Source organism: Mesoplodon bidens, assembly GCF_964165515.1.
Source record: "Mesoplodon bidens genome assembly, chromosome: 12".
In the NCBI taxonomy this organism is placed as follows: Eukaryota; Metazoa; Chordata; class Mammalia; order Artiodactyla; family Ziphiidae; genus Mesoplodon; species Mesoplodon bidens.
The window spans coordinates 79,571,152-79,597,131 of record NC_138168.1 but is presented as its reverse complement, the minus strand read 5'-3'; the positions used below and the strand labels follow the sequence as shown (position 1 = coordinate 79,597,131).

Sequence of the window (25,980 nt, the reverse complement as noted above, 5' to 3'; positions counted from 1 at the left end):
GTGGCTGGGCCTGTGAGCCATGGCCACTGAGCCTGCGCGTCCGGAGCCTGTGCTCCACAACGGGAGAGGCCACAACAGTGAGAGGCCCGCATACCGCAAAAAAAATAAATAAAAATAAAATAAAATAAAAATAAAAGGAACAGAGATTTGCTAACAAAAATGTGAGAGCTGGGTAAGTGGAGAGAGAAGCCAGGTTGCCATGGATGATGGCATGAATGGGAGGTAAGACCAGAAAGACAGCAATACACACCACACTTTCAAGGCGTTCTACTGTGAAGAGAGAGAAAAATAAGGCTCTAAGTCGTGGAGTAGGAGTGATATTTTTTAAGATGAAAGAGGTTTGAACATATTTAAAGGCTGATGGAAATAAGCTACTAATGAAGGCAAGGTTGAAGACAGCTGAGAGAAGAAAACAACGAATAGGACTAAGATGCTGAAGATGCAAGAGGCCAGGTAGAGGGAATAACCCAAGACAGGAGGAGAGAAGGAGGCAACAAAGGGCGGGAACACGTATGAGGCTATGTTAGGATCAGATATTAAAGGTGTTTCCTGGCTTCTATTTTCTGGGTGAAATAGAAAATGAGATTATCTGCTGACAGTGAAGAAGGAAAAGACAAGGTAAGAGCCTCGAGGGAATGGAGAATATTTGCAACAGTCATTTTGGAGAATGGCAGTGAGATCTAACCAGGAAAACGGTGAAGGATTACCAATGAGTACAAAGGGCTCAAGTGAAATCAAAAGCCGTGGATTTGGCATACCACTTAGCAGTGCTTTCATGTGATTTCCTCCAGTCTCCTTCAGTGGGGCAGGAAAAGCAGCAAGAACATTGGTAGTTGGGATTAGTTCCAAGCTGAGGACAGAAAGGCAAGGGAACAAGAAGTTTAAGGTGTTAGGAAGAGAATGACTGAGGAAGTATGTCGGCTGGCTCCAGAGGGACTGAAGACTAGCAAGTCTAGTAGGGAGAAAATATGAGGACCAAGGGACCTCAAAGAACAGTTATTTGGTAGTAAGAGATAGAGTTCTGGGATAATAAGAGGCTATGGAGAATTTAAGATTTCAGAGGTGGAGAAGTTCTAGGTGATTCTAAGATCCTGAATTTGGCCATGTGTCATAGATGTGTGTTGTCTGTCTGTCCAGCTTCTCTTTCTTTGGGGAACTTTCCCTCTGTTACTACATGTGGTTCTGGTTGAACAGATTATTCTGGAGCCTCACCCCATCCCACCCTCACTGCAGGGGTTGGCATAGGATGCAAGCCAGTGAGTTCATCCTTCTGACTAGAGTGATTGGCTCAGGGGTATGTGACCAAGAAGAGATGATCAAACTATTCTGAGATTTCTTCCATGAATGTTAGAGGCAGAGAATCTCTCTTTCTCAGCTCAGTTCCTCACTTGTAAAGACTTTGTAACTGCTTATGACCATCTTTCTTGGCAACATAGAGAAACCATCTCCAGAAGGAGCAAGTGAGTCCAATATACAAAGACAAGCAAATCAAGCAGAGACAAAGATGAATAAAAGCAAAAAGGATCCAGAAAACAATGTTGAATCCCTGGATCTAGCCACGCTGAAGTTAGTCTACCCCTGAGTCTTTCAGCTGAGCATCCCAAAATCTCTTTGCTTAAGGTAGCCTACATTGGATTAATAGAAACTTCAGTCTAGGAGTTGGGTGGCTGAAACCAAAGGAGGCAAAGGTATGAGAGCTGAAAGAACAAGAAACTAAAGATAAAATGTTGCATGGGTTTGCCTTATAGGCATGAAAGTCACCTAAGATGAAGGCAGTACTTGATGAGAGTGGAGAAGACACCTCTGGACCATTTCAACAGTCTTACGTAGGAAGAATAGACAGTATGTTAGTGAAATAACTGCAGTAAGGACCGGAAGAAAGTTATATATTAGTTAGCGAGAGCCTCAAAAGAATGATGGTTCTTATACAAAGGTGAAGGAATAGCAGCATGGAAGCTGCAGAGGGGAAAGAGAAGCATACAGACCCCACTTGCTGAGAAGAAGCTAAGTGGGGTGTGCAATAAAGTGGGTAAGATCACTACTGTGTAAAGTGGGCAGAGCCTTCCCAGTCAAAGGTAACTGTGAAATGCTTCCCCAGTGAAAATTAGACTTCATTTTCTAAGTCCTAATTGTTACAATATCAACAATATAGACATTCTTTAACAACTTACAGCCCACAACCCCTTGACCTTGAATCACTCACTGTTCATCTATAAGATAAATTAAAACTGGAAATTTAGATGGATCAAGTTAAAATTTTTTTTCTAATTGAGACATTCTATGCATATATTCAAATGTCTCAGACAATGATCAGAATAACAACCTCAGCAGCAATTATTACTCAAGTGATTTGGTAGAAGAGTTAATGTTAAATATTTTAAAACTCTATTTAGAAAATCACATCACACTAATGCATTTTATTGGACAAAATGAAATATACATGGATATTATAGAAGAACAAAATCTAACACAAAAATGTGAAGCTGGCCTGCCACCTCCGGAATGAAGGCCACAGAGGGAAACCCGACAACCAACTGGCACTTCAACAAGAAGGGAAACGGCTTTATTAAGGGATTCTCAAATTGTCCAAATGACAAATAGTTAATGCGCATATGGACATATATACATAGACAGAATTTATTTTTCTTATCCCATATAGTCTTTCCACCAGAAATTCCTAAGGATTATATTCAAACACTTTAAATATTTCTATATATATTAAAGATGATTGTATCTATGCTTGAGTTATATTTTGGAAATATCATATAAATGCATATTTAGATAAATGGAACGTAATTTTGTGTAATAAGGAGAAAGTTCAGGACTAACCATTTTTAGTATGGACCATTTTTAATCTCTTATATGAATCTGGAAATACAATTAATGATAAGTCAAAATGGAAAAATAATATTATGACTGTATGTTTTTAAAGTGATGTTGTTAAAAAGCATCTTTGACGAGTGTCAAAAATAAATTTACAAAGAAAATAAATGAAGTTCATCAAAGACTGTATTTGGAAAATGAATACAGAGAGAATGCACAAAAACAATCTCCCCCAACCCTGGGCCCACCCGCCCACCCCGACCCCGTCAACGACGGCTTTCTGTGGCCTGGACGGAGCAGAGTCACTCAGCAGTTCTATCCCCCAGAGACCCGAGGAACGAAGTCACCTCCTCCACTCCAGGTGAATGTGGGTCCGGAGCAGCAACCACTGCATCTTTGGAGCATGTGGAGGGATCTCCAGAGACCGCAGACCTTCCCTTGGGAGAATACATGGCTACCTCCCCTACTGTTGCAGACCTGTTCATGTCCTAAGTCAGGGCTGTGCAGTAGCAAAATGCACACGACAGAGAAATCCAGGCAGAGACGACCCATCCCCCAGCAGAGACCCTTGGTCACTCTCCCTCTACGTCAGCTGTCATCCAAACTGTCAAACTCACCTCCTTTCTTTTAGAGTTTTCATTTTCTCTTAATGCTTGGGTGTAATCTATTTTTTCCTTCTCCTTTAAATTAGACATTAATGCTCTTTTAAGGGACTATAAAACTTTTTTCTTATGGCATCAATAGAAATGAGACAATCACCCAAAAGAGAAACAGGTTTTTCTTGGGAAGTTAAGAATATGGTTTCCTGAAAAATATTTGTGAAATAGAAATTTAAAAGGAAGACAGAAAATGATAGAAATTCACTATAAAATCTCGATCCTGAAAAAGTATCCCTGCTGTCAGCACATTTGATATATCGGTGAATAAACTGTGTACGATTTCTTCATCTTACCAGTATTTAATGTTAAAGCTTTCATTTTTAAACTACTGAGCTCAGTTCTGTTCAAACATTAATGATTACCACCAAACATGATCTGGTAGCAACATTTATTTAAAAGAGGACCATTTTGGGCTTCCCTGGTGGCGCAGTGGTTGAGAGTCCGCCTGCCGATGCAGGGGACATGGGTTCGTGCCCTGGTCTGGGAAGATCCCACATGCCGCGGACTGGCTGGGCCCATGAGCCATGGCCGCTGAGTCTGAGCGTCCAGAGCCTGTGCTCCGCAACGGGAGAGGCCATGACAGTGAGAGGCCTGCGTACCGCAAAAATAAATAAATAAATAAATAAGTAAATAAAAGAGGACCATTTTACAGGACCTCAGATCTACGTATGTTTCATCCACATAATTAGGTGTATGGCTTTTTAAAGAAATCATGTGGGTTACACTCATAAATCTCAGTCACTTTTGGACTTCAATCCTTGATTGTACAGATGTTTTCCTTCCTTTGTGATGAAGGCAATGTCCACTAGAATCGCAGGAATTCAGGAGAAACAGTAGGACTGTGAAACAACAGAGAAGGTGCAGTCTTTGCTACTGAGCCGACCTGGTGTTCATTCTGGTTCTGTCACTAACTAACTGCAATCATAGGTAGGTAACCAAGATCACCTCTCAAACCCCAGAGAGGTTGTAAAGTAAAAACATTAAAGTTTCTCCACATGGTTATTATGAGAATTATATTGGGTAGTAGAACTCCTGACTCACAATAGAAACCCCATAATTGTTAATTCCCTACCGTCATTTCCCATTCTAGATACACAATCTAGTGAAATTCATCTGGGTCCCAAAGTGCTAGCAAATAAAATAATAGGTGTTTTTAGTGCCAAACATTTACCTAAGGCTGGCAGCTTTGAGATCCTTTTTTGCCCATGATCAATTCTTGCTCTATCATCAAAGTATACAATATTCACACACTGATCAAACTTCAAAGGTTTGGGGAATTTGTGAAATTGAGAACTCTGTCCTATCTCTCATCTCCCCCTCCCTCAAGAGATATGGTGTTCAATGAAGAAGTTGTAAGTGACCTTGTGGGTGTCCATCTTGCCTTGTGGTCACATCTTTGAGGCAGGCACAGGTGACAAAGTGATGCTGGTGTGAATGGATCAGTCTTTCAAGACATTTGATGATTTCATCGTCGGGAAGAGCGAGACTGGTCATATTCAAGCCCAGAATTTGAGAAACCACCTCCCTGAAGTCCACCAGCTGCAATGTCAAACAGAACCACAATGATTGAGAGAACAAAATGTATCAACACGGCTAGACCAAATGCAACCCAAACATCTGTGGAAAACCCAGGTTTGCATGAGTTAGGCAAATTACTTACTCTCATTACTCTCTGATTAATTCTCTCATTTATGGAAGGAGGAGGAGAAGGAGAAGAGGAAGAGGAAGAAGAAGGAGGAGGAGGAGGAGGAGGAGAAGAAGAAGAAGAAGGAGGAGGAGGGGGGAGGGGGAGGGGAGGAGGAGGGAGAGGGGAGGGGGAGGGGAGGAGGAGGAGGGGAGGAGGAGGAGGGGGAGGAGGAGGAGGGGGAGGGGGAGGAGGAGAAGGAGAAGAAGAGGAAGAAGAAGGAGGAGAAGAAGAAGAAGAAGGAGAAGGAGAAGAAGGAGGGGGAGGGGGAGGAGGAGAAGGAGAAGAAGAAGAAGAAGAAGGAGGAGGAGGAGGAGAAGAAGGAGAAGAAGAAGAAGAAGGAGAAGGAGAAGAAGCAGGGGGGGAGGAGGAGAAGAAGAAGGAGGAGGAGGAGGAGGAGGAGGGGGAGGGGGAGGGGAGGGGAGGAGGAGGGGGAGGGGAGGGGAGGGGAGGGGGAGGGGAGGGGAGGAGGAGGAGGAGGAGGGGGAGGAGGGGGAGGGTAAGGGGAGGGGAGGAGGAGGGGGAGGGGAAGGGGAGGGGAGGAGGAGGGAGAGGGGAGGAGGAGGGGAGGGGAGGAGGAGGAGAAGGGAGGGGGGAGGAGGAGGCAGAGGGGAAGAGGGGGGAGGGGGAGGGGGAGGGGGAGGACGGGAGGGGAGGAGGAGGAGGAGAAGGAGAAGAAGAGGAAGAAGAAGGAGGAGAAGAAGAAGGAGAAGGAGAAGAAGGAGGGGGAGGGGGGAGGGGGAGGAGGAGAAGGAGAAGAAGAGGAAGAAGAAGGAGGAGAAGAAGAAGAAGGAGAAGGAGAAGAAGGAGGGTGAGGGGGGAGGGGAGGAGGAGAAGGAGAGGAAGAAGAAGAAGGAGGAGGAGGAGGAGGAGAAGAAGAAGGAGAAGGAGAAGGAGAAGAAGGAGGGGGAGGAGGAGAAGGAGAAGAAGAAGAAGAAGAAGGAGGAGGAGGGGGAGGGGGAGGGGAGGGGAGGAGGAGGGAGAGGGGAGGAGGAGGGGAGGAGGAGGGGGAGTGGGAGGAGGAGAAGGAGAAGAAGAGGAAGGAGAAGGAGAAGAAGAAGGCTAGCCTGCTAAATTACCTCTAAAGTCCTTTCAGACACCAACCTTCAGCAATTTCATAACCACTTTTCTGATGAGCCAATTAATATGGTATCGGCTACCAAATCAAGAAGCCCAGTTCAGCAACTATGAATGAGATTCTGGCCTTGATAAGATTTCATTTTCCCACTTCCAGGGTGAATGACTAACCATACCTTTTTCCCAGGGTTGTTCTGAAATTTGGATCAAATGAAACGATGACTGTGTATGTGTTCTGCCTACTAGGAAATGCTCTACAATTGTTGGTGTGGTTGTGTCTCTTGTGTTATAAGCATTCATGCCCAGATGTTAACTGGGCAATGAACCTCTTAAATGAAAGGAAGAACAAGTGGCAAAAAAAAAAAAAGTATGAGCTGATGAAAATGGAGAACTTCTAAGTGTTGATCAAATCACATCACACAGATTGCCACCTCACAACCCACAACACTGGACTCTCTGGGACAATTATTTGTCCATCACAAAAGGAAAAATGAGAGTTGTGGAGCTAGAGAAAATGGACAAAATGTGCCTTATACCCCTTCAAATTCTCATTGACTGGTTGCTGTGATTCTAGGCAAAAGCAGAAGCAGATCAACTAGAGGTGGCCAGACAACCCCTCTCCAGAGGTACCTTCCATTTTAGAAAAGGTGTGATCCAATCCGAAGGCAGATGTTTCCTCCAGAAGTGCCTTCCAAACATCCTCATCATGTGCTCATTCACTTAAGAGCATCCTTCCTATGCTGAATCCAACTCGGGAAACAGGACACTCTTTCCAGCCTAGTCTCCCTGATGAAAACGTTTTCCCCAAACTTTTCCACCCTTTTGAATATGGCCAATGCTCTTAATGGATGAGAGGTTTCCTCTGAGACCACTCACTCTTAGAGTTTGGCCTTCCTCAACTCGGCCTGACACATGAGCCAAAGCAGAGGCAGCCAAAGAGAAAAAATATCCTCGGATCAGAGTCCACTCTGTGCCCTTCTGAGCTGCAGAAAGAGACTGAGATAAAAGCCAAAAGCAGGGGTCAGGCTGCCCAGGACATGTTTTTTTATGCTTGACCTCCTGATGGGCTCACCAGATAAAACTCCTCCTTGCAACCAGCGGGCGCATGAGTTCTGTTTTATGGTTTACATCTGGGCTTGGTCGGCCATCAGGTCTGGGTGCCACTGTTTGAGAATTGGGATTGTTTCCTGCAATTGATCTCTGCTGGAGATAAAATTTCCCTCCTGAGGCTGCAGCCCTGGATAACGTTAGAAGATCTGGGATAACGCAAACTTCAGAGGCAATCAGCAAATATAATAAAAACCTCTTCACAGAACCTGGCTTTTCACAGGCTTTCCATGGCTTTGATAAAAATGTCTTTTTCTTTGCTACAGTTCGGGCCATGAAAATGTGAATTGTTTTTCTTAGTGGAGTAAATCATAATGGTTCTTTTAATGCCATAAAGATGGTAGAAGACAGATAGATACGTTAGAATGATATAGAAAGCTTGAAAAATTGGTTATGAAGAAATGTATGAATAATTATCAAGCTTTTGAATTGCCCCATCTTTCCTAAATAAGGTTTCACTGCCAGATTTCTACTCACCTGCTTTTCTCTCTTTTCTGCTTCTTCCAGAGATTTTTTTAATGTCTTCATTTCACTGGTTACCACTTCTAGCATGTTCCTGGCCCTCTCTTTACTCTCCTTAGCCCCATGCTCTGTAGTCTCCAATTCTGATTTGACAGACAGTAGCTTTTTCTCAGCTTTCTCCTTCATCTTTTCCAGTTTGTCTATGGATTTATTTATGTCTTCAATGGCTTTGGTCTGTTCTAAAGTTTTAATCTAAGCAGTCAAAGAGAATGCTGATAATTTCTTCTGAATTTATTTAGGAAAATTGTATAAACAAGACAAATCAGAAGTCAGTGGGGACTTCCTGGTAGCACAGTGGTTGGGAGTCCGCCTGCCAACGTATGGGACACGGGTTAGATCCCTGCTCCGGGAAGATCCCACATGTCGTGGAGTAACTGGGCTCGTGTGCCACAACTACTGAGCCTGCGATCTAGAGCCCCCAAGCCACAACTACTGAAGCCCGTGCACCTAGAGCCCATGCTCCGCAACAAGAGAGGCCCGCCCACACGCTGCAGCAAAGAGTGGCTCCCGCTCGCCACAATTAGAGAAAGCTCGTGCGCAGGAACGAAGACCCAACACAGCCAAAAATAATAAAATAAATAATAAAAAATTTTTTTCAAAGTCAATGAAATTCATTTAATAACTCTTTTCATGAATAAAGAATGGAATCCAACCCAGTTATACAGAATCTGCTAAGCATACAGACTGGACGAACATGTCTTAAAGCAGTTATAATTTATGAGCAAATATTAGAGTATCATTATGTGGAAGATTGATGAGATGAAATGGTAGATAGCATGATTCAGGGGTTAAATGTTATAACAAAGTCTGTGGTACTCACACATAGACTCTACCGAGCTCCATAGATAAAGCAACTTGCACTTTTTACCCCTGCCAAGGGGTCATCCCTGGTATAAAAACATTAGAAAGAGCAAAATGTCTCCTCTTTTGGTGATTTACCACAAGGAAGCCCCACTTAAAATCTCCTTGGCAAGTCATCAGTGTTGTGAGGGAAATTAGCAGTTTTTCTGAGAAAACGTCTTCTGACTTTACCACTGAGTATGGGAACTGGGAGGTGGCCCCAGCACCCACCGCAGGCAGGAGGGAAGGGTGGTACCTCTCTCTCAGAAGCTAACCCAGGATCTTAAAGCCAAAACAGAGCATCCTCAAGTATGAGGCACATTTTCTGTATTAGTTTAGTATTTAAAATTATACCAGATCTGCCGACAAAAAGAATTTGAGTCAAAGAAATGAAGCCTCTGATACATACTATAGCATGGATGAACTGTGAAGACATCACTATAAGTGAAATAAGCCAGACACAAAAAGACAAATATTGTATAATTCCACTTCTGTGAGTTACCTGGCATAGGCTAATTCATAGAGCTAGAATGTGGACTAGAAGTTACCAGGAGCTGAGGGAATGGGGAGCTCTTGTTTAATGGGCACAGAGTTTCAGTTTAAGATGATGACAAAGTTCTGGAAATGGACAGTGGTGATGGTTGCACAACAGTGTGAATGTACTTAATGTCACTGAATTGTACATGTAAAAATGGTTAAAATGGTAAAATTTTATGTTCTGTATATTTTACCACAATTTTTTTAAAAAAGAATTTGAGGTAGTTTTGCATAATTAGGCACAAAATTTTTTAACTGACCATTCAAAATAAATATGAATGAGCTACCACTTATCCACTGGATGACTATAACCAAAAAGATAGGCAGTAACAAGTGTTGGTGAAGAAGTGGGGAAATTGGAACCCTCCTATACTGCTGGTGAGAATGCAAAATGGTGTAACTGCTGTGAGTAACAGTTGGCCAGTTTTCAAATTGTAATCATAGAGTTGACTTATGACCCAGCAATTCCACTCCAAGGTGCATATATCCAAGAGAAGTAAAAACTTACGTCCACACAAAACCTTCACAAGAATGTTCGTAGCAGCATTATTCATAATCACCAAAAAGTGAAAACAGCCTAAATATCCATCAATGGACGAGTAGATAAAAAGTTGTACTATATCCATGCAGTAGAGTATGACTCAGCAATAAAAAGGAACGTAGTACTGATACATGTTACAACGTGGATGAACCTTGAAAACATTGTGTTAAGGGAAGTAACTCAGTCACAAAAGACCACTTATTATATGATTCCATTTATATGAGAGATCCAGAAAAGGCCAGGGGTTGGTGGGAGCAGAAAATGGGGAGTAACTCTTCCCCATTTCTTTTTCAGGTAATGAAAATGTTCTGAAATTAGATAGCAGTGATGTTTATAAAACTGTGAATATACTAAAAACTACTGAATTGTACACTTTTAAAAAGGTAAGTTTTATGATCTGTGAATTATATCTTGATAAAGCTGTTATTGGAAAGTACATTTACAAAGAAGCCTTTAAATGCATCAAAAGAAATTACTTTGAAATAAAGAAGTACACGTGGGATGGACAAAGCGCAAATACCAGCAGAGCTCTGAATTTAGTTCTGAGTCTCCTAACAGTTCAGACAAGGCCTACAGGCATATTCTCAAAGAAAAAGCATAAATTTGTGTTTTAATTTTGTTGAAAAGCATTTAAAGGTTCCATCTGAAAATAATAAAAAGATACCAGATAATGAGCGTTTGCTGATTTCTCCCTTCCCCTTTCATTTTATCCCTTCTTTCCTAAGAAGGAAAGATGCTTTCTTGCTGCATCTACTCCCATCCTGTTGTTTCCAGGGCAAATCTGAGTAATGGGGAGAGTGTTGGGGAAGAAGAGAGCCTGAGAGACTAAATTGATCTACCCGATAAAAAGCTGAGAGAGGAGTGGGAAGAAAGAGTCTCTGCTAACTAGGCTGCAGAAAGTGTTTCTGGAAGAAACTTGGGATGATGGAAGAGGGACTTGTGAGGAGATATAGGTGTCATGCAGCAAGGAAACAAGAGAGAGAGAAAACAATGGAAAAGACGCTTTAAAATATTGCTACCCTTGATGAATGAAATCCTCCTTTGCTTTTCTTTTTTCCTTGTTTTTTTTTTTTGAGTAACAATAATAAAGCAACATTAGCATTTAGTTTCTGGACTGCTGATTATTTATTGATGAAGGATTCTAAGATTGTTGCAATTTACCCAGACTACATTTGGAGGCTACTGTCAGAGATTAAAATCTTGACTGAGTCTCGGGGTTAGAGCTCATATTCATGGAGTCTGAGTTCCAGAATTATGGCGTAAGGAGCACAAGCTGACCTGACCTAAACTCTGAAGGGTCCTCCAACACTTCTGGAAAGTCAGAGGAATGGTAGAAGCTATTCTAAGATTGGAATTATGACATGATATGGAGGAAAGGTGCCTGCTTGGGATATGGAGGTCCAGATGGAAAATCAGATTTATACTGTCTGGGTAATGTCACTAAACTGAGAAAGCTTGAGTCAAATACCTAAACTGGAAACTTGTTTTTACCTACTATCACACACACAGATTCTTAAGAAATTAAATTCCTTTCCAGGCAGAGAGGAAGTCAATGGCAGACACTCTTGGACAAGTTCAAAACTTTTGAACTGGCTTCATGCAGGAGAGAGGAAATCTCTTGGGAAACTGACAGCTGCTTGCAATCCAGAAGGTGTAAGAACAACTGCTGTAGCTTGGGAAATATGCAGGAAGTAAAATGCCAGCAACAGCTGGGGGAAGGGATTCTGAGTCAGCTTTTTAGTCAATGAACCAGCACCAGTAGGGCAAGCACTTGAGACAAGGAAATGGTGCCCACGAAGTGCAGGTCTACAGGGGCCGACCTTGGAGATCATTCATGGATTCCAGGTTATCAAAACCCATATTTGAATGTGGACTGTATATTAGTATGAGTATATTAGAATATTATCTCAATGTAGATTCCTGAGTGTAACGACTGCACTGTGGTCACACAGAAGAATTCTCTTGTTCTTAAGATATACCTGGTAAGTATTTAGGGATGAAGTGTCATGATGTCTGCAACTTACTCTCAAATGGTTCCTGTCTCTGTCTCTCTGTATCTCTCTGTCTCTGTCTCTCTCTGTCTCTCTCATTAGGCAAAATATAACAATAAGTAAAATGTTAACAATCTACATGAAAAGTAAAAGAATGTCTGTTATGCTATTATTGCAACTATTCTATAGATTGGAAATTTTTCAAAATAAAAAATTGAGAAGGGAGCTTTCCCATGAGTGATTGATACATGTGTAATGCATCCTATCAGTAAAAAAATCTGAATATATATGTACATTTATTTATAAATTATATGAACAAGTGCTCTAAATAATATATTGTATAGATTTTCAAATATTTTACAAATAGGGGACATTACATGAGCGAAATCAATATTAATTTTAAAACAAGGTTATCTCCCTTTAAAACATAAAGATTCCCTTCACCTGCCAACTACCTCGGTGCTGCAGAGAAAACATGGGGCAAAACAAGAAGTTTCTGGGATTGCTATGTTGCATTATAAACCTTATATTAACAGAAGAGGAGGTACATTCAGCCTTTCTACTCAGATTGCAAAAACATTTACAGTGGGCCATCTACCAAAGGAGGTGGAACACAGCTTGGAGAGTTAGAAGCACATAAATCAAGTCCTAATGAGAAAAATTTATAGCCAAGAATTTCTCAAAAATATGAGACTTTATCACAATCCTGAGGGCTGCCTGAATTCTTGTTGTCAGGGAGAAAGTAATGGACTCCAAGCCAAGCCACCAGGACCGAACTGGGAGCCAGCGGTAGGAAGTAGGCCTTAGGAGGCCGAGATGAGCAATGAGAAATTGATGCAAATGAGATTGCTGGGAGGATGGGGGGTCGGGGGTGGGGAAAGGGGGCCAAGGCAAATGGGTTTCTAAATCCAACTAAGGGGGCTTATCAGATCCAGCCCAGAGTTCAGTGAGAGACTGTGCCCACCATTTTTTCCCAGTGGGACAGAGATGGTCATAAACAAGACTGATGTGCCACCCAGACCCCAGGGAGGATGGACCAGCTTCCGAGTCTGCTTCACTTCCAGTGAATACCATATCTGGCATCTGCCTCCTTGAGGGAAAGCATTTCAAATCTGGTGAACAATTCTCTCGTGTTATAAGGGCCAAAGACCCTGAAAGAGGAGGTGATTAAACGTAAAATCGGACCTGTTGAATCTGCCAGAGGATCTAAATTCTCCACCTGGAGGATTTTTAGGAGATCTCACTGAAAATAGGACCCTGCAGGGGCCAGGCACTTCAGGAGGGCTCTCTAAAGGGGGTGGGACAGCAGTGGGGGAGGGTCGCCCAACGATGCTGTGCCCCTCCTCAAAGAACCACAGAGATTTCACTAGGAGGGAACCATAGCGGAAATCAAAGGAAGATGCTCCACTCTGCAGGCTAAGCACACCCCAAACCCCTCCGCAGCACCAAGGAGGTTCTTTCTCACAGGTTCTGCTTGATGTACACATTCAAAGTGGGGTGAGTTCAGGGCAATTCAAGGTCAATGGAGCTACGTAATCAGAGCTGAGTTCAAGATGGTAGGTTCGGGGAAAATAATATAAAGAAAGGCCGCGGGCTTCCCTGGTGGCACAGTGGTTGAGAGTCCGCCTGCCGATGCAGGGGACACGGGTTCGTGCCCGGTCCAGGAAGATCCCACATGCCGTGGAGCAGCTGGGCCCGTGAGCCATGGCCACTGAGCCTGCGCATCCAGAGCCTGTGCTCCGCAACGGGAGAGGCCACAGCAGAGAGAGGCCCGCATACTGCAAAAAAAAAAAAAAGAAAGGCCGCACTGGCTAGATTGGAGAAAGTTCTGGAGTGTGGGAGGAGCATAGGAAGCAGCTATCTTATGTGGGAGATTATCAAGAAAGTTAGAAAGCAGAAGAGAGCTTTGCTGGTGGCTGAGGAATGTTACCCTCTTTGGGTGTTTCCTTGAGAGACTACAAGGAAGATAATCATGGCTTTCCACTGGTTTTTGGTTGTCTGACTACCAATTTTTGGCCACAGCTCCCTAGTAAGTTTGAGCCACGTGGTACAGGCTGAAAGCTCACCACCAAATATCTATTCTTCCTTTTTTTATTACTTCCCAGAATAAAGACCCATTTCTTAGGCTGACTTCATCTAAGTGAGCCCCAGGGACTAAGTTCCAGCCAACGAAGACTAAGAAGTGTTGTATTACTCCTGGAAAGTGGTATACAGGATGTCCTTCCACCTTTCCTTCGGCCTGGTGCCTGGAATGAGGCCAGAGCCCCAGCAGCTAGCTTGCACTAAGAGGTGGCATTGAGGAGGAAAGTTATTGCTGGATGGTGAAGCAGAAAGAGAGAACAAGCCAGGATCAGCGATGAACATGAAGCTATCCTACTAAACATGGAATGACTACGTGCATGCTTTTTTTGCAGTGAGAAAGACGTAAACATCTTTTCTGACCAAGCCACTGTTACTGTGTTTCAATCTACTCAGCTGAAACTATTCATAACCCATGCCGGCTACAAAGCAACTGGCGTTGCCTTGGGCAAATCCATAGAAACAGAAAGTAGATTACTGGGTTATGGAGTTTGGGGAAAGGATGAATATGGAGGGTTTTTGTTTTTGTTTTTTGGAGGTGAGGGGATGATGGACATGTTCCAGAATTAGGGAATGGTGATAGCTGCACAACCTTGTCAATATACTAAAAACTACTGAATTCACTGTAAAAGAGTGAATTTTGGAAGTTCCCTGGTGGCCTTGTGGTTAGGATTCCGGCCTTTCACTGCCATGGCCTGGGTTCATTCCCTGGTTGTGGAACTGAGATCCTGCAAGCCACGTGGTGCAGCCAAAAAAAAAAGTGAATTTTATAGCATGTGAATTATATCTGTTTTTTAAACAAAACACATAGAAACGTGTCCAAATTATTACTTTGTATCGACCCTCTCTAAATGGTGAAATTAATGCCTAATTTAGTAAGAGTGCCCCCCCTCACCCCACAAAAGACATGTCCACCCAGAACCTCGGAATGTAGTCTTATTTGCAATTTGCAGGTGTAATTAAGATAAGAAGCTTGGGGCTTCCCTGGTGGTGCAGTGGTTAAGAATCTTCCTGCATGGGTTCGAGCCCTGGTCCAGGAAGATCCCACGTTCCGCGGAGCAACTAAGCCCGTGAGTCACAACTACTGAGCCTGCACTCTACAGCCCGCAGGCCGCAGGTACTGAGCCCATGAGCCACAACTACTGAAGCCCGTGTGCCTAGAGCCCGTGCTCCACAACAAGAGAAGCCACCGCAATGAGAAGCCCGTGCACCGCAACCAAGAATAGCCCCCGTTCGCCACAAGTAGAGAAAGCCCACGTACAGCAACGAAGACCCAACGCAGCCAAAAATTAATTAATTAATTAATTAAATTTTTAAAAAAAAAGAAGCTCAAGGTGAGATCATCCTGGATTAGGGTGGGCCCCAGATCCAATAATGGGTATTCATATAAGATACAGAAAAGGAGAGACATACAGATGGGCAGGTCACATCAGAATGCAGACAGATCAGAATTATGCAGCCATATGCCAAGGATTGTAGGCAGCAACCAGAAGCCAGGAGAAAGGCATGGAATGGTTCCCCTCAGATGCTCCAAAAAGAACCAACCCTAGCAACACCTTGATTTCAGACTTCTGGACTCCAGAATTGTGAGAGAATAAATTTCTGTTGTATTAAGCCACTCTATCGTGGTACTTGGTTAACAGTAGCCCTAGGAAACTAACACAAGAAGGCCACTTTTGCTAACGTCAGAAATACTGCTTTATGGATAGTAAAATTCACACAGGGATAAGCATAGGTAATGTACAAAGATGGAGAAATGATACCATCAGTCTGTCTTGTATACTATTATGTCTCAAATAAAACAATAAAAAGCTGTTTTGTAGTTGAAATCTTATAAATTCATGAAGTTAGCATTTACTGTGTTAGTAAGTTATAGAGATCTCTATTCTCTACTGGCAGGCAGACTTTGCACTCTAAGTGTTTAGGGGCCTGAGTGACTGCTGAGTCAGTCAAATCCAGTCTCTTCTATACCTTACCTGTAGAAATATGTGCATCTCTTTATGCATCTCTTTATTATCTTCCAGGGTAGTTTCCCCACCCCCACCCCCCGGGATGGGGGGTGTAACTTTACCACAATTAGTATATATGGTGCAGAATTTCATGCAAATGAGGTGTGCCAGCAGTGTGATAATTTAAACATATTTAAAGAAAAACAAAAGGATGGATGCACAAACTTGCTGCTGCTTAGATCACTGCAGCTTCTAGGACCCAGTTTCTTTTACTGATTTCAAAACAAAACAAAACAAACAAAAAATAATAAAAAAGTTGTGCCTGAAATGAATCTTGTTTTTTTTATATAAGTAGCCGCCTGGTTCCTGTGTCCTGTAAAATGTACAGGCACTTGACCCTTGGTGTAGCTTCTGTTCGGCTTTATATCATGGGAACGGATTGGTCTGATTTCTTGGCCCTCATCTTGAATTGGCCACGTACAGGGTCCCTGGCCAGTGGACTGAAGGCTTTGTCTAAGATGACAAGGGTCAGCTCAGGGGATGTGGGGGAGGGTGCTTTTATCTTCCCCGTTGTTGTTTGAGGTTTTGATCTTCTCTGGGTAAAGAGGCCATTTATCTTTGTAAACACGTAACACTTTTGCTTTCTCCAGTTTTCTGTTAATGGCGAAAGAATGGAAGCGAATAAAGTTTTACTGATTTTTGAAAAAAAAAAAAAAAAACAAATTAAACACACAAGGCAACTTTATTTACTTTCCTGTCTCTCCTTCCCTTTTCATCCAAGTATTCTAGAAGACTAGGCCGCCATCTCTGTTTCTACTTCTCTTTCATTTCTCAGCCTACTGAAACTTGGCTTTTTGTCAGAGTCTTCACTCACTACCACCATGATCTGCTATTATACACGCTCAAGCCTTAGATGTCCCAAAGCCAAGTGTAGCAAACAGTCATTCAGTCTTCATCTTACCGCTGCACTTGATGCTGTTGATCACAGCCTTACTCTGGAGTCCCTTTACTCTCCTCATATCTCTGTTTCTTTTCAGTCTCTTTGCTGACAATTTCACTCGTCTTCTTGAAATTCTCCAGTGGCTCCCCAGGACCCAGATGAAAAGCCCAAGCATCCTAGCATGACGCACGAGGCCCTGTGTGATGTGGCCCTGTCCTCTGCCCCGTTTCTTCTCCCAGTGCTCCAACTCGCAGAAATTATCACGGTGTTAGCAGCAGCCAATCACCGGCTTATTGCATTTAATTATCACTCATGTTCATTCTCTTCTCCAATCTGTCTATATTTCAGTTATTCCCATTCTACCTCCACAATGTTTACCTATCCACATGTCACCTAGATGATCCATTTTCTTCTTTAACTTGACCACCTTTTTAACTTAAAGGAATTTAATTATTTTAAAGGGAATTTTATATGATTTCAACAGAATGTGCCACAAATGGGAGATAACAATAAAACAAACACTGTATTAACAATAAAAGAAAACGGTATTAGTAGGTACTATGGCTGGTACTCAGCACTGAGCACAAGGCTTATTCTTTGTTTAAAATGTAGACCAGCAAGTGTTCCAGGACATAATAACCGCTAAGATTTTCTCCTTCATGGTGAAAGAATTGAAAGAAAAACTAAAGGGAACCCATTTTTTTTACTTCAGGATTGAACATCATATAATACCCCATCCTGTGTCTCCTAGAAGCATTCTGTATACAGTATACTTCTGCTCTCTTCCTGCTTCCGCTCTCTTCCTTTTTCTGTTCTTTTCCTGCTTCCGCTCTCTTCCTGCTTCTGTTCTCTTCCTGTTTCTGTTCTCTTCCTGTTTCTGCTCTCTTCCTGCTTCCGCTCTCTTCCTGTTTCCATTCTTTTCCTGCTTCTGCTCTCTTCCTACTTCCGTCCTCTTCCTGTTTCTCTTCTCTTCCTGCTTCCTCTCTCTTCCTGCTTCCGCTCTCTTCCTGCTTCTGCTCTCTTCCTGCTTCCGTCCTCTTCCTGTTTCTGTTCTTTTCCTGCTTCCGCTCTCTTCCTGCTTCCGCTCTCTTCCTGCTTCTGCTCTCTTCCTGCTTCCGCTCTCTTCCTGCTTCCGCTTTCTGCTACACGAAGTGCGGGCTCCTCTCACCCCAGCACCACTTCTAGTTCACAGGGTTGTCCTGGCCCAGGCCTCCTACGGCTACTCTCACTACACTTAGCCAGGATCATGGCTTAGCGCATCTGCCTGGGAACCTCTGATGGCGAGTCACTGTGTCCCTCACCTGAGCGGGCCACCGCCACCTTTTCCCACAGTGTGCTCTCCCAAGCACATCTTTAGCTACCTTCCGTATCCCCCAGGAGCGCAAATGGAACTTCAGGCTCCGGGACATGGGTGCGATCTAGGCCCCCTGCGCCTGCACCTCCTGTGGCCCCTGCCAGCCAGGGAGAGAGCAACTGTGTGCTGACATCAGGGATTCTCCCTGACCCACCAGACACACACCCCAAAGGTCAGTCTCAAGGTGTGAGGGGGTGTCCAGGATACTTACATCTGATATTTTCTCCGCACCCAGGCACCCTATCAGATGCCTTCCCTAGCCTCCCCCTTCCTTTACATTCAAGTATGTCCACTCCCCTGGGTGGAGTCTGCCCTCCCCTTCTCCAGGGAAATAAGCCTTTACCTAGTGGCCTCCTCCTGATGCCAAAAGGGCTTCAGGGGGAAAAAAGCTAATGACTCAGAAGGGAGAAAAGAGTGGGAAATATGCTCTAAAATATTGTCCTGCTACACAGATTCAAGTGCTGGCTTCATTCCAGATTCCTTTTCCCAACTGGTCTGTTTCCAGATTCAGAAACATTCCAAAAGTCCACTTCAGAGCCCGTGTCTGCGAAGAGCAAGGACATCACTGTTGCCCGTTTTCACGACACGGGTATCTGCCAGGGGCGACATGCGTACATGAGGTTATGTATTATTGCCAGTGGCACACATACGTGATATTAAAACATTTTTTAAAATCCCAAGTTCTAATTTCGTTCTCCTCTGTATTCATTAGAAGCCGAACACCTCGAATCCAGGAATCACATCACCCCAACCTGTCTGCCCTCTTCACCACTTGGTGTGACACATCGCACAGCACAACACACACCTGCGGCCCCCTCTTCTCCGCGAACACTTCTGTTCATTTTCTCATTTTCTCTAAGCAAATTCCTATGTGAAAAATCCCTACATGATCCCTTCCATTAGAGTCACCCACACTTTGAAGAAATGTTTTTATTTTCTGTACATCACATCACCCCTTTCTGACTGACTTTTCACCCAGCAACTATGGCTTCATTTCAAATATTGAAGAGACACGAAATTGATCGACTATGCTGATTTGTGGAATATTTGCATTTTTCTCACAACTCTAGAAAATCAGAGGAAATTTTCAGCTTTTTTTTTTTCTGGTGTGTCCCTTTAAAGGCTGTCACGCTTTTGCATAAACTTTTATAGAAACACACACAGACAGTGACAAGGAAATGCAGCTGGGCACTTGCCTTAAGCTCATTGGTGTCAGCCAGTTTGGCTTTGGGCTCAGTGTTCAATTCTCGACACACACTCAGCTCCTTCTGCAGCCTCTCCACCTTCTTCTGCAACTTCCTGATGGTGACATTGGCCTCGTCCCTCTCCACAGCCGATGCCGAATGCACCTGCTTCTCTTCCTCCAGCTGGGCTATTTTTTACCGGAGGAGGTTCATGTGCAGCTCTTTGCTCTCCAGTCTTTCTTTCTGAGTCTTTAGCTAGTTTGATACAAACAGGGATTTTTTAAAAATAATCATTGAATAGTCAGTAAATATAAATGAATTACTCAGATAATGTTGATCTTTATCTACACTTCAATAAGACTAATTTGTAAACCATCAGATTTTCCTGATTGCATTTTTCTATCCCTATTTTTCCAAGAATTAATTTGGTAGCTGCAAAGTATGAGACAAAAGAGCCACAGAAAACGCACAAAGGAGTAGGCTTTCAATGTCTGATTCCCTCCAACATTATGTGCATCATAATAAAAATGTAAAATTACTTTTAAAACTACTAAAATGGGCTTATCAAGAGCAGAACATAATAAGACAGACAAAATCCTCTCCAACACCCCATGGCAACTATACTTGTACTGGTCTTTTCTGAAAGAAGATAAAGTGTAAATTAGTCCAGAAAACCCAATGTGACTAGTTTCAATCACTTAGAACCAGGTTGAGTGGCACCTATATATATATATATATATATATATATTTTGTGTGTGTGTGATACGCGGGCCTCTCACTGTTGTGGCCTCTCCCGTTGCGGAGCACAGGCTCCGGACGCGCAGGCTCAGCGGCCATGGCTCACGGGCCCAGCCGCTCCGCGGCATGTGGGATCTTCCTGGACCGGGGCATGAACCCGTGTCCCCTGCATCGGCAGGCAGATTCTCAACCACTGCGCCACCAGGGAAGCCCTGGGAGTTGATATATTTTTAAAGTAAGCCATATGAAGGAGATTTTGAGGAAAGCTTTCTTTGTATATTGAAAATCTTAGAAATAGAAGGGACTTCAAGAAGGCATTGCTTCATTAGTGTCTTTACTATACGCCAGACCTTACACCATCCACAAACCAGGCTGAAGAGGGCCTGCAAATAGCACTTAGCATCGACGGTCAAACTGGATGAAAGAAATTGTAATGGTTTTTAGAAAAAGATTATGGACTCTAGGAGGTGAAAAAAATCCTCCTGGGCTTCACATGTCACAATTAGTGAGTAGAATATTAAGTACAGGAACCTCTTTCATCTCTTACAAACACTGGGAATTGGAATCGTGTAGAATTATAGATGGTTAGAGCTAAAGACCATCCCATTTTCCCTAATTACATATTCTGCACTAGTAAAGTGTTTGAAGGTGTGAAGGGCTCACTGAAATGAGGGCTTAAAGATCTTGTCTCACAGTGACAGCAATGTCCATGCCCACATCCTTTTTTAACAAGGCGCTTTTAGTATTTCTCTAACTAAACTCCCTTTCCTGAGCTTCTTCATGTCACATTTCACTCTACTGCAAATTTACCGTGGTAAGTTCTGTACACTGGTGATTTTAATAATTTTATAATACTTAAGAAGGAATAATATTGGATATTGAGGAAAAATCAATTATCTGAGAACTTCAGAAAGAGTTGTAGCTCAGTTTAATGTCTCTGATGGTACTAGGGGTTGTCTGCTTTCTTTTATAAAATATTCCTTAAGATACAGTAAATGGAGAAGAGGTCAAATATGAATAGAGCATCCTCTATGAACCAAGAGTACAAAAATGCTATTTATTAACAACCTCATGAGGTAGGTATCATCCCCATCTTAAATACGAGGAAACGCAGACAGAGAAGTATATAATTTGCCCAATGTCACACAGCTTGGTTGAACCAAACTGAGAACCCAGATGTGACTCATTAAGCAGCCTATATACGATAATTCTACCATAGAATTTTCTCCTAAGAACTATTCTAAGGACACATCTGTGTTTTCCTCTTTCTTCCCCCAATGCCAATAATTACATAATAATTATGTTTTTATGTTTCATCCATTCATTCATTTATGTCGTCTAAACTGTTTCTAAGTCTTCCTTTGAGTGAGTGGAAAGTAAACTCTTCTCCTCTCTACTTTCTAGCGCAAGACAACTTATATAAAGGTGAGACTGCTGGATGTTGCCCAGCTCTCCCCTTCTCCCATAGTCATAGGAACTGACTTTTTCAGCTAGACAAATGGCTACCCAGAGTACAGGCTACAGTTCCCAGCCTCCCTTGCAGCTAGGTTTTGCCATCAGAACACATTCTAGCTGTGGGATACAACACAAGTTCACATAGAAAACTCTGGGAGCCTCCTTTAAAAGACAGCTCATGCATGTTCTTTTGCATCCCTCTTCTTCATCCCTTTCTTTTTTAACCTTCTGCCCGGAACACAGATATAATGGTTCTAGGCACCACTGTGACCCATGACAATAAGGACCACCCTAGGGATGGGCAATTACTGTGCTGAAAGGAGCCTGGGTCCTTGGAAACTTTACAGAGTAGAGCTGCCAACTCACTCTAAGCTGCTTACCTCCAGAAATGGATGTGAGAGAAAAAAGCACCAAAAAGACCACTTCAACTTGTTTAAGCTATTCACAGTCAAACATAACCTTAGATGATACACTTACTTTCCCTTCAGACTTGAAATAGAGACTTGGCTTCTAAATACATATTTGTATAATATGTTTCCTAGCCACACTGGCAAATATGGTGGAAATAAATTATTTTTCAAGATTTAAGTTTCTCAGAATTTCCTTCTCTCAACACCAGCAATATCCCCTACCTTTCTGTGTAAACTGTAGGCGATCGTCTTGTTTTCAATGACTGTGCGGCTCTCGAGGCGGACCAGCTGCTCTGTGTGAGCTAAAACTACATCCAGACGCGAGTTGAAGCCAAGTTCAGCAGCCATCTGGTCCAACTTCATTTTCTCTGAAAGCTGATCCAGAAATTTAAGATACTAAACCCAAGAACAAAAATGAAAATGGGACACAAAAGTAGAGTTAACAGGTGATCTCACAGAATCCTTGTCTTTCTCCCAAGCTTACAGGTAGTTCTCATTAAACCCAGTACAGAGCCCAGGCCCTGACTCCAGTGCTTGGTGATGAATTCTTGAACCACCTTGCCAGCTCCATGTTCTGTTCCTTGTCCAAATTCTCTTGACTCTCCTGGTCAGTGGCCTTGATGTTCAGTCTAACATTATACACTCTTCTTAACCCTGCCACCTGACAAATGCGGCACGCTCCTGACTGCATCTGCCTCTCTCTGCTTTGGGTACATGCTGCTACTACCATGACCCTCCCAGCTCCTGGGATCTACTGGCTAATCCAGCCCCTGCGATCCACTCATCCACATACCTTCCATGGAAATTTTGTCCACCTAAGTGGGTCCTGGCCTCCAAGGTGGAAATTGACCAATTAGCCGGTTGCCATTTTACACTTCTTGGGTTCTACAAATCATGCTAAAACCAGAGCTCTCCATACAAACAAACTTGGGCAACATTTTCGTTTTTGTAAGTTAAAATTCTTTAGAAAATGTCTTTAAAAGTTTTTAATGTATCAAAGTTAAAGGAACAACATTCTAAAATTGAGCTGTATCAGGGAAGTCAAGGTTCATAGTTTAACAGGTTAAAGTTACAAAACTACCCTAGGATCTTCCTCCACTTGATTTCTGTGGCTTATCTCATCATGCCAGACATTAATCCTTACTAAGTGCCTGACGGATAAATAAATCCATCAATGACCTTTCTATAACATAATTTCATGATCTGGGTTCTATCTTTGAAATTTCCTTCTCATTGCAATAACTCATCCATCTGGCATTTTTAGGCAATTATATGTTTAAATAAGTATCATTTCCTGATGACTAAAGCATGCCAGCTCAAAGCACAGAACTATCTATATCTCAGTCATCAGAATGAAATTATTTGTGAGTGTATATTTTCCAATTTTGTTGAAAAGCATACATAAAACTTCATCTCTCCTGTAAGTCACAGCCATTACAGACATTGCTGCTGTATTGTGTGACAGGACCACCACAGGCTGTTTTTGTCTCTGAATCATCAGTTTGTCACTTCTTTTTTTGGCTGTCTTGGGTCTTCATTGCTGCGTGCGGGCTTTCTTTAGTTGCAGCAAGCGGGGGTTACTCTTCGTTGCAGCATGTGAGCTTCTCATTGTGGTGGCTTCTCTTGTTGCAGAGCACGGGCTCTAGGCATGCGGGCTTCGGTAGTTGTGGCTCGCAGGCTTCAGTAGTTGTGGCTCGGGGGCTCTAGAGCACAGGCTCAGTAGTTGTGGCACACAGGCTTAGTTGCTCTGCAGCACGTGGGATCTTCCCTAACCAGAGCTCGAACCTGTGTCCCCGCATTGGCAGACGGATTCTTAACCACCGTGCCACCAGGGAAGCCCCAGTTTGTCACTTCTTAATGTTGGGTCAGCCCCCCTCATGGACTATTTCATTTCTAATCTATGCAGATGAAAGCAAAATAACCGCTACTGTTTGTATTTTAAATAAAATAGAGTTGGTACCTTTCATGCGAGGGTATAAAAGCCTCTCTTTCTATTTCTACATATGACCCATCCACTCAGCATTCAAGGATCTACAGCAGGCCAAAGGGGATTAAGACAGGACTAAGCCAAGACCCCACAGAGAAAGTGCCTTTTCAAGGATCTTGGCTAAGCCTCAGAAAGTAAGGTTGCTGACAGGATTCCTGTACATTTTGTTCATTTGAATCACAGTCTAGCATGAATATATTCTATGTCGTATAATCCTCGATTACCTGTATTTAAATTTAATCTCTATACACCTTTGCTTTTCAATCTTACATGCCTACTATTTAAATTTACCTCGGGGCTTCCCTGGTGGCGCAGTGGTTGAGAGTCCCCCTGCCGATGCAGGGGGACGTGGGTTCGTGCCCCGGTCCAGGAAGATCCCACATGCCGCGGAGCAGCTGGGCCCATGAGCCATGGCCACTGAGCCTGTGCGTCCGGAGCCTGTGCTCCGCAACGGGAGAGGCCACAACAGTGAGAGGCCCGCGTACTGCAAAAAAATAAAAATATAAATAAATAAATTTACCTCAATTACCTGTATTTAAATTTAATCTCTATACACCTTTGCTTTTCAATCTTACATGCCTACTAGCCTTACTAGGCAGTAAGGCTACTATTACTATTTTATAGGCTGTTATCTATGAAAGATTCACCATGGGCAGAATCAGTTTACACACCTTGATTGCATAACTGAAAGCTATTTTGGCATAACCTCAATTAAAACTAATGAGTCATCCTAACGAAGGCGGGAAGAGACAACTATCGACCTAAAAGTCTTGCCTTTGATATGCTTCTTCTATTATTTAAATAATATTTATTGATTCTTGCTCTAAGCCCTGGAAAAATCCAGAAAAAATTATTTCCCCGGGCCTCAAGAAGTTCTGAGTTGATTGGAAAAGACGAATTAAGACATGGACACAAAAAGGGTGATTAGTGCCGTGACAGAGCCAGGTACGTGTTGCGTGAAGAACTAAGCCTCTGAGGAAAGGCTTCCAGAGGAATTGACATTGGAGCTGAGTCTTGAGGGAAAGTTATTCCTAGAAGAAGGTAAGGAGAACATTTTCTCAGAGAGACCAGCAATGTGCAATATGGATTGCCAAGGGGGCCTTCTTTTCTTTGGCCACATTACAAATTTGAATGTGGATGTCTTTGGACTCTGACCACTCCCCGCACACCCTGCTGGTCTCAGGAGGGCTCTGACTTTGCCACCATTGGCTGGAGAGATTGCAGGTGAGAGAGAGCCTGGACTTGGAAACTGGCCAGGTCACAGCCATGTAAAGAAAGAATCAGGACCTGATCGTGAGAACCATACAGAGCCCTTGACCAGTTTTAGGATGGAGGAAGCTAAGATTAGACACGCATTTTATTAAGACCACCCTGGGAGCAGTGGGGAGATCAGTTAGAAGGGTTTTTCTGCAGTCCGTGCAAATCATGCTCCGAACCAAAGCACTGCTTCTAAATCAGAGATGGGGGAGGGGATGTTTGAGATCTTTTGAGGAGACAGAATTTACAGTGCTTAGGAATTGGCTGAAAAGAGGGAAGCGTTGCAGGTGCCTCTCAGGATTTTGGCTTGGGCGACTGAGGCAGATAACCTCACCATCACTGAGGCAGGAGAGGGACACGTTTGAGGAGAGGGAATCATTTTTGTTTTGAATATGTTTAGTGCAAGGTGTTGGTGGAACATCTAGGTGTAGAGGTCCGGCAGTCAGATATCTTCCAATTTAATGCATTATACTCAGGTGCAGGATTTCCTTTCAAGCTCAAAATTTCAATCAACACACCTTTTTCAGACATCCGTTCAAGAAATTCCCTTCACCCTCCCAAATTCTTCAAATCTATCCCCATCCTTACAAAACCCCTACTTGATCCAAACCCTTATTATCTTCTGATCAAAACTATCCTAAGAATCCCCCAACGGGCTCCTTCCTTTAGCCTCTAGACTCTCAGAGCCACTCTGCCTTCAGAAAAACCTTTCTTTTGGTCAGAACCCTCCTGTGGCTTTCCGTTACCCACAGGATAAAGCCTCGCGTAATCAGCCTGCCCCGCCTCAGTTATTCCTGCCACCTTGAGAGCTGCCTCCTGTCTCTGCCTCAGCAAGCATCACGTTCC

General features: G+C 43.1%; 1 protein-coding gene across 1 annotated transcript in view; it reads right to left on the bottom strand.

Moving 5' to 3' along the window:
- Window positions 1–4,477: 4,477 nt before the first annotated feature.
- CCDC170 (coiled-coil domain containing 170) overlaps window positions 4,478–25,980 on the bottom strand; it is an 87,655-nt gene continuing 66,152 nt past the window's right edge. The window contains 5 exon segments of the mRNA XM_081251263.1: window positions 4,478–5,021; window positions 7,828–8,064; window positions 19,300–19,482; window positions 19,486–19,542; window positions 22,113–22,286. Coding sequence (XP_081107389.1) covers window positions 4,821–5,021; window positions 7,828–8,064; window positions 19,300–19,482; window positions 19,486–19,542; window positions 22,113–22,286 — 852 coding nt within the window. The 3' untranslated portion in view covers window positions 4,478–4,820.